Below are 9,243 nucleotides of genomic sequence, written 5' to 3'. Positions count from 1 at the left end.
GCCTGAGGGTGCGTTATTGGAGCCCAGGGCCCGCGGCGTGTGCGCCTGCGCGGGCCTGCAGCTAGCCCGGGAGGGGCGGGGGGCGCTCGGATACGCTGACGTCTAACCGCCCGCGCCCCCCGGCCCTCCGCCTGGCTCCGGGTTGGCCGCCGCCGCGCCCCGCCCCCTCCCTGGGAGGACGCCCGGACGGAACCGATCGCGGCTGGTTTGAGCTGGTGCGTTTCCATGACGACACGCGCGGCGCTATAAGTAGCGGAGCGGCGGCGAGTCGGGCTTTGTCAGTCCCCTCAGCCTCCGCCGCCGCCGCCGTCCCTCTGCCAGCGCTCCGGCGCCACCTCGGGCCGGCGGTTCTCCGCGGGAGGGAGTGAGGCGGCGGGCGGCCGGGCGGGCGGCTGACGGAGGCGGCGGGGACAGCGGCGGGGCGGCCGGCGGCCCTGCGCGCTCGGCGGCGGCGTCTGGTCTCCATGGGGTCTGCCCGCGACGCCCGTGCGCTCTAAGGTGAGAGGGGCGCGTCCGGGCGGTTGGAAGGCCGGGGGAGCGGGGGTGACGGCCACGTGTCCCTGCGCCCAGGCCCGGCCTGAGGCCGGAGCAGCTCCCGCGCCCTGGAGCTGCGAGGACACGTGGTCGCAGAGCCGGCCGCTGGCCCCTGACTTCGGTGAGCCGCTGCGCCCCGGCCCTGGCGTCCCCGGTGAAGCCGGCCCCCGGCGCGCACGGCGGCCGCCCTCCCGGCTCAGGGCAGCCTGGGCTGGAACGGCCCGGGGTTCATCTCCTCCGAACCACGTCAGTGAGGGTTTCTGAGCCGGAAGCTGTTGAAAAGGGTCGGTCGTTCCTTCAACCGCTGTTTTTTTTTAAAACCCATGTGGCAGTCCGGTAGCAGGTGCAGGAGAGGTAGGAGGCGAGCCGGCGCAGGTCTCCGGGCGCCCATCGCTCGCACTCACTTCTAGAAGGAAGAGACGTGCCATTCCGCCGTGTTGCCCTGGAATTTCCTTTTTTTTTTTTTTTTTTTTTTTAGCTGTTTTTTGTGCTATGTGTACAGAGCGAATGACCCAATATAGAAACCCACTCGGGTCGCTAGAGCTGAGATGAGATAACCTTGTAATAACAACTGGTAATACTCAGCCGGCCATGGCTTAGAGTTGTTTACGGGTCTTTGAATGACTTGGTGAGTCAAGAAAAACCTATATTATTAAGATCCCAGTTCAGGCTTAGGCATAGGAGCCAGTCCCAAGATCTTCCCAAAAAGACCAACTGTGTTTGAAAATCCGAAATAATGGGGGAAAGTGTGGGGAGTAGAACCTCTTAGAAATGTCTAGGGAGGACGAAGAATGTGTTGACTTCATTCAAACCTAAAATAGGGCGTAATTTAGTTGACTTGTAAATTTTTCAGTTGCTGTTTGAATTAGTACCTGTCTTTTCTAACGTTACCCAGTTGGCAGTAAAGCATTTCATAGCAGAGAGGTGCTATCTTGTGCTAATCCGAGTCATTTTAAGTAACTTAGCTGTACAGAAAGAACACCAAAAGGTGTTCTTGGGTGAAATGTCTCTATATCAAAAGTTATTGAGATGAAGCTTTGAAAGATGCAAGAAAGCAAAATACTTAGTAGGGGTGTATTTCAGAGAAACAAAAACGTCCTAAGCTTAAGCCTGAATATTGCCTTAAAAATGTTTAACAAGACTCTAAATAGCCCAGTCTGTCTCCGGTGAGTGTATTTAAATGTTATTATATAGACAAAATGGGTTTGCTGGCAGTTAGTCTCTTCCCTTCCCCTGTGCGCGATTTAGGCAACGTAGGAGGTTGACAGTGCCAGCAAGTCACATTAGATCAAGTCTTGCAAGCTCTACCGTGCATGGGTTTGGATTTATGGCAGGCCCGTCCCCCTGGGCCTCTCATAGTGTCCCATGCCAGAGCAAACTGGCCCGGAACCATTGCCTGGCCTCTGCCCGTAGGCTGCAGGCACTGAAGCGGGTTGCACAGTGGAAAAGAAGCCCTCCCTGGCAGAAATTAAATAGGTTAAAATCAGTAATCTTAAGATAACTGTCATTGACCAATGTCGCATTTCATGGAGGCCAAGGACAGTGGCTCTGATTGTTAAATGAGCTGTATTTTTGCTTATTCATAAATTATTGTTGGCTTATTTTTGGTATTCATAAAGTTAGTCAAAAATTATTACCAGGTGATGATCATTCATAGCTAAGCAAGTATTAGAGTGCCTGTAAGGACAGTTGAGGTTCCCAGAATTGCTAATCTAGTAGGCAGTGCTGGTTTAAGAATACTGATTTCTGATCAGCTACAGCAACTGTAGCACATTATGTTGATTTGAAGATTGCAGGATCAAAAAACACATGCCTAGCATGAAAATTAGCTCATAAAATTCTCAGGAAACTTAAGAGCACTCAGTAAACTGAGGGCAGTGATGCCTGTTAGTCACTAAAAGTTTTTCTGTGCAAGACTTAGGAGACAGCAAGGTGTGCAGATAGCTACTGTGAAAAACTGCTGTCATGCTATTTTAAGCTTCTGAAGAGAAACAGATCCTAAATAAAGTAAGCTAACTGTCATGAAACTTTTTCCCTATCAGTGAACTAAGTGCAGGAAAGCTTCTGAAACCTGCATTCAGCATTTTTTACCGGGGGTATTTGAAATGCTTCTTTTTTTGAGGTGGTCAGTACTATATATGGAAGTTCAGTGTGAAAAAAATCTAGTGTTGAATCTGTGGTGTCCTCATTCCATTGAGGTTTATGGGATCACGTGACCTAAACCTAGGAATAATGGGATTCCCAAACCCAGTGAGTGAGGTGTCTGTGGAGGGTGCTTGAGTAGTCCTGCTGCTTGTGTGTGCTGTCAGTAACTGATCTTCCAATTTAATGTGTTCCGAAGGTGGACAGCAGATTGTGCGTTTGTCAGGACATTTTCACTGCTGCAGCAAGGGCACGCCCATCCTTCAGTGGGACTTGGAATTCCTGGAGAATTGCCTTTGTGAAAAGCTGGCATAATTTCTTTAAATTTCATCTCTTAGTTTCCCTTGTAAGTATTCATGGTTGTTGCAGGTTTATCTTATTAGGAGTTACTACGTATTGCTAAGACTTCTGAGTAAATTGGCTGCCCTGTTTGCAGTTTGTTGTTTCAGAAAGGTATCAAGGAACCATGAATAACTTTAGTAATGAAGAGTTTGACTGCCATTTCTTGGATGAAGGCTTCACTGCCAAGGACATTCTGGACCAAAAAATTAATGAAGTTTCTTCTTCTGTAAGTGGATGTTAAGTCCTTGCTGGGAGTGCAGCTTTGAGAATGTTGGGTTGGATGGGAAGCTTCAGTGGGGTCTTGCGGAAATGGGAGTGTCTTCGTAGGGAATTCAGAATTTAATTGGCTATGGATCGTCCAATGATAATGATATTCATGCCAGGGATTGACTAAATAGAGCAGGATTCATGAGCAGGGAAGGCTGCGTGTTGGACATACCGTTAGGCTGCTGATGTGTTTCCTGTTACCGCAGGACGATAAGGATGCCTTCTATGTTGCGGACCTGGGAGACATCCTGAAGAAACATCTGAGATGGTTTAAAGCTCTTCCTCGGGTCACCCCCTTCTATGCAGTCAAATGCAATGATAGCAGAACCATAGTGAAGACCCTAGCTGCCATAGGGACAGGATTTGACTGTGCCAGCAAGGTGAGCAAAAGCCCCAGAACTCACGTGACTGTGATGGCCTCGGTGTTCCCAGCAGGGCAGATCGAAATTGCGTTGCTGGGGCAGGAGGTGCTAGTGAACTGAGTGGGGATGGTGACAGCTTCCCATGTTTTTCTGTTGCTTCCGTGTATTAGCTACATGTCTTGTAACACCTTTTCCTTTTCAGACTGAAATCCAGTTGGTGCAGAGTCTCGGGGTGCCTCCAGAGAGGATTATCTATGCAAACCCTTGTAAACAAGTGTCTCAGATTAAATATGCTGCCAATAATGGAGTCCAGATGATGACTTTTGATAGCGAAGTTGAGTTGATGAAAGTTGCCAGGGCACATCCAAAGGCCAAGTGAGTTACTCCTCCATTTGAGGGCAGGGTCAGATGTGGCATCTGTATAATAATGGCAGACAAACTCAAATTTCCAGTTGTTAGATTTCCATACTTTAGTAAATTATCTGTGTACTGGGTCAGAGACAAAGTGGAAAAAAGCTTAAACCCTCTTGATTAATAAAACCAAATTAGACTCAAACCACAGGGTATCAGAGCCAAGGAGTCTCTGTCTTAATCATGGCTGTAGGTGATCTTCTGTCATGGGAAACTTGATACACTTTTCTTGCTTCTAGGTTGGTTTTGCGGATTGCCACTGATGATTCCAAAGCAGTCTGTCGCCTCAGTGTCAAATTTGGTGCCACACTCAAAACTAGCAGGCTTCTTTTGGAACGGGCGAAAGAGCTAGATATTGATGTCATTGGTGTCAGGTGAGATCTTGGTGATGGCAGAGGTAGAGATTAAGATTAGACAATGCAAGTTTTATAGGTTTTCTCCCACTATGAATAGTTATTTCCAGAAATAGTAAGAAATAGCATATTCTACTTTTTTTGCCCCAGCTTCCATGTGGGAAGTGGTTGTACTGATCCGGAGACCTTTGTGCAGGCCATCTCTGATGCCCGCTGTGTCTTTGACATGGGAGTGAGTATATGTGAACCCCAAGTGGGAGGAGGGGGGCAAGGGTGACAGTAATAACTAGTCCCAATTCCAGAATTGACCTTTTGTAGACGTCATCTCATATTACAGACATTTAACCCTATCTGCTGCATGCATTTTTCATGACTTGTTATGAATCTGGCTACTTGATTGACTTAATTTGATTGAATTAACTTTCTTGACTCTAGGCTGAGGTTGGTTTCAACATGTATCTGCTTGATATTGGTGGTGGCTTTCCTGGATCTGAGGATGTAAAGCTTAAATTTGAAGAGGTAATTTATAACAAAACTATAATCTGTAGCTCTTAGCAAGTTCCTTTTTGGAATATTTCAAAACTTACTAGTTTTAACAGATAGTAAAGGGACTCTACAAACATGAAAATAAATGTCTTGGTGTGGTATTTTGAATGACTTCTGTGCTATTTAAAATTGTACTTAAGGGACTTCCCTGGTGGCACAGTGGATAAGACTCCGAGCTCCCAACGCAGGGGGCCCGGGTTCGACCCCTGGTCAAGGAACTAGAAGAAGTTAGGCCATTATATGCTACTCACTTATAAAATAAATCCGTATTCTTTTTTGTTAAAATTATGTGAATAGGCAGAATAGAAAGTTTTGTTCTGTTGGCACGTATTTGCTAGATAAAAACATTTAGGCACTTTGTAAGTGGTAATAAACTTGTATCATTGTTTAATAAAGTCATACCCATAACATCTTAAAGAGGGTAGAAAGGGTGTCTGGAGGGGAATCAAAATGAAACCACAGGGATGTACAGGCTGGTTTTCAGGGAGATGTTTTATCTTTTGCTGTTGTTTGAGGGTAAACCTCTCTACTGATGACTGCTCTCAGTGTTTTTGATGTGTCATGTCACAGAGTGCTGGTCTGTGTGAGTTCCCCTTGATGACCAACTGCTCTTTTCTATCTCACTCTGGTAGATCACCAGTGTAATCAACCCGGCGTTGGACAAGTATTTTCCATCAGACTCTGGAGTTAGAATCATAGCTGAGCCAGGCAGATACTATGTTGCGTCAGCTTTCACGCTAGCAGTGAATATCATTGCCAAAAAACGCGTATTAAAGGAACAGACAGGCTCTGATGGTACGTACAAAGGATGACTCATCGCGTGTATAACAAAGTTGGTCCATAAAGTGGCAATTGAGACTGATTCTGCTTTTCTAGATGAAGATGAGTCAAGTGAACAGACGTTTATGTATTACGTGAATGATGGAGTATATGGATCCTTCAACTGCATCCTCTACGATCATGCGCACGTGAAGCCTCTTCTGCAGAAGGTACCTTCTGAACATGCTGTGTACAGCAGTTAAGATGATTGGTCAGAACAAGTGTAATCAGGTGTGTGTTTCTCTCTCAAATGTAGAGACCCAAACCAGATGAGAAGTATTATTCATCCAGCATCTGGGGACCGACCTGTGATGGCCTGGATCGCATTGTTGAGCGCTGTAACTTGCCCGAGATGCATGTGGGCGATTGGATGCTCTTTGAAAACATGGGTGCTTACACTGTCGCTGCTGCTTCCACTTTCAATGGATTCCAGAGACCGACCATCTACTATGTGATGTCAGGGCCAACATGGTGAGTGACAGCAGTGTGTGTGTTTATGTTTCCGATAAGAAAATAAAACCTTCCTGGATTTATTATGCTTGCTCTTGTCGAATAAGAAATTGCTTTACCTAGGATTAAATAGTAACAATTTTTTTTCATTGTTTTTCTCTCCGTATTAATGTATGCTTTAGAAATTTTGGAAAGTACAATGGAAGGAAAATCCCTTCAGTAATAGTGATCTGTATTTTCAGATTTTTAAGGCATGATCATTTTAGAAAAGATCAGGATATTTCTATGCAACTAGAAATTTTTTTTTTTTTAATTTTATTTATTTAATTATTTATGGCTGTGTTGGGTCTTCGTTTCTGTGCGAGGGCTTTCTCTAGATGCGGCAAGCGGGGGCCACTCTTCATCGCGGTGCGCGGGCCTCTCACTATCGCGGCCTCTCCTGTTACGGAGCACAGGATCCAGACGCGCAGGCTCAGCAATTGTGGCTCACGGGCCTAGTTGCTCCGCGGCATGTGGGATCTTCCCAGACCAGGGCTCGAACCCGTGTCCCCTGCCTTGGCAGGCAGATTCTCAACCACTGCGCCACCAGGGAAGCCCCAACTAGAATATTTTAATTAGTGTCTGTGACTTGTGCTTTCCTTGTTACCATAAAGATGGTTCTGAAGAAATGCTTGCTGTAGAGCTACGTTGAATTGCTTCCTGATGACATAGTAACCAAGGACATAAATAGGCTCATGAATAAGTTATTCTCAGTTTCTCAGTGTGAAATTGCTCAGTGAGGGGTGACTCAGGGTTTCTGAACATGCCACTTCTGTCTCTTTCAGGCAACTGATGCAGCAAATCCAGAACCACGACTTCCCACCCGGAGTAGAGGAGCAGGATGTTGGCACTCTGCCTGTGTCCTGTGCTTGGGAGAGTGGAATGAAACGGCACCCAGCAGCCTGTGCTTCAGCTCGTATTAATGTGTAGATACCATTCTTGTAGCTGTTAACTGCGAGTTTAGCTTGATTTAAGGGTTTGGGGGGGACCACTTAACTTAATTACTGCTAGTTTTGGATGTCTATGTGAATAGGGTTGGCACAGATGCAGCAATGTGGAAGACTAGGCGATGGGGTCACACTTATCTGTGTTCCTATGGAAACTATTTGAATATTTGTTTTATATGGATTTTTATTCACTTTTCAAACATGCTACTAAAGCGTGCCCCTCAACTGCTGAGCAAGCATTTGTAGCTTGTGCATTGGCAGAATGGGCCAGAAGCTTAGTGATGTGACCTGTTTTAAAGTAAATAAAGTATCTTGAAATAATTAGGCATTGGGAAATTTTTACAGTGTGTCCATTCCAAATGGCTCACCTTGAGTGTGTTTTACAGGTGGGGAATTGATGTTTTTTCCCATAGGCTGAGAAAATTGCCCCCCCAGAGGACTAAGGAGTTGACAGGTTTTTAATACTTTGAAGATCCGTGGAATGCCTTTTTCCTGTTGGACGTTTTTATTTCAAGTCCACGAGTCCTGTAGGAAGTTTGCTGTGGATTCTCAGAAAGAATAGTGAGTGGGTCTAGCCCCGTGTGCGGTGGAAGGAAAAGGAGGGGCGAGACAGTGGGCAGTCTCTGCTGTTAACGGCTCAGTCCACCCTGGATGCGACTGTGAGCTTGGAGTGCCCAGAGCCCCTTGTTAACTAGCCGGCTTGTGGTGAGCAGGGAGGGCTGGTGCCCAGGCCCTCTGAACCCTGCCTCCAGAGGCTAGACACAGGCCCTCCCCATCTTGACTTCACTAGTTGCATAGTTACAACTAGTTAGGAATGTAGCACAGCTTTGGGCAGTTGTTACACGTGTTGTAGATCTTTACCTTTCCGACTTTGGCCTTTTATATTCTCTTACTCAACTTGTACCCCCATTCCTCAGAGAAGGTTGGCAGGCTCTCATACTAAATTTCCAAAATGGGAATTGTGAATTCCTGCTGTAGCACAGGGAGGAGGGAGGAAGGGAAGGCCATGTAAAAGCCAGGTGTCACCTTAGTAACTGCCACTTGTCTGCACCAGACACTGCAGACGGCATTGAGTGTCTCACCAGCTTCTTTAGAGGGACACGGGGAGACAGCATGTGGTACAGATGGGAATGCTGCAGCTTCTTGCATCTCAGGGACTAAATTAAGTGCTTCTGCTGATGCTGTTAGTACGTTTACCAAGGGGTTGAGGGGAGTGACTTGTGTTTCTAAAAAGCCACCTTCCCCCAAGACCTGAGTTCCACCTGGACACAGCACATTGCTGTGATCGCTGACGTCACATCTTGGCTGCTTAGCCAGACCAGGGCTTGGCTCGTCACCAGCCCTGGTGTCCCTTCCTGGACCTGAGGACATTGCTTTATTGCCAGACTCCTGAATAAGACTTCTCAGGAGCCACAGAGACAATAGGTCTGACTGGAGTCTGGGCAGAATAGAGGAAAGAACACTTAAATGGACTGTCTGTCCCGCTTCCTGTGAGCACATCCTTTTCTGGGTCCTCAGTCTGCCCACTGCTAATGTTCAAAATAAAGGAATTGGTGTTCTGTATGGATTAAGTGCCAAGAAATGCAAGCTAGATGCCATGCCTAGGATTTTGGGAAATCAGATCTACCTTCAGAAGTAAGGAATAACAAGATGCGCTAGTGACAGCACTGAGCTTGGATTGAAAAGAGGAGAGGTTTTCCACTCAAAAAGTATGCAGTACTGAGGGCTTGGGAACTGCTCTTCTCTCAGCCTGTTTAGGTAAAAGTGCAGTCCAACCAACTGGCCAGTGCTGGTGGGGGCAGAAGTAGCCCCAGGTAGTCCCATGGTGCCCACACAACAGCCTCTGAACCTGGCTCTTGACAGCTTGGTGAAGCCACTTGTGAGCCCTGCAGCCTGTATGGTGACAACGGCCCGGGCTGGGCCAAATGACTTGGCGGCGAGTTTGGCAAAAGGATGGAGATCTCAGACGGCTGGGCGTGTGTCGGTCATCACTGTCCTCCAGGACCCTCTTAAGTTCTAGTTTGCAGTGTT

At 47.0% G+C, this 9,243-nt stretch overlaps 1 protein-coding gene and 1 non-coding gene across 2 annotated transcripts; both read left to right on the top strand.

The window, feature by feature from the left end:
- Positions 1-271: 271 nt before the first annotated feature.
- ODC1 (ornithine decarboxylase 1) lies at positions 272-7,533 on the top strand. The gene is made up of 12 exons (XM_068564281.1): positions 272-498; positions 2,876-3,022; positions 3,113-3,244; positions 3,492-3,665; positions 3,850-4,022; positions 4,298-4,432; positions 4,562-4,643; positions 4,847-4,930; positions 5,590-5,752; positions 5,834-5,946; positions 6,033-6,247; positions 7,051-7,533. The coding sequence occupies exons 3-12, from the start codon at positions 3,143-3,145 to the stop codon at positions 7,193-7,195; spliced, it is 1,386 nt and encodes a 461-aa protein (XP_068420382.1). The 5' UTR covers positions 272-498; positions 2,876-3,022; positions 3,113-3,142; the 3' UTR covers positions 7,196-7,533.
- LOC137778241 (small nucleolar RNA SNORA42/SNORA80 family) lies at positions 1,846-1,977 on the top strand. Its single transcript, XR_011076819.1, has one exon. It is a non-coding gene; the product is annotated as a small nucleolar RNA SNORA42/SNORA80 family (small nucleolar RNA).
- Positions 7,534-9,243: the final 1,710 nt, after the last annotated feature.

This window comes from Eschrichtius robustus, chromosome 15, assembly GCF_028021215.1.
Source record: "Eschrichtius robustus isolate mEscRob2 chromosome 15, mEscRob2.pri, whole genome shotgun sequence".
Lineage (NCBI taxonomy): Eukaryota > Metazoa > Chordata > Mammalia > Artiodactyla > Eschrichtiidae > Eschrichtius > Eschrichtius robustus.
Note: the sequence above shows the minus strand (reverse complement) of the source record. Positions and strands in the feature narration are given on the sequence as shown.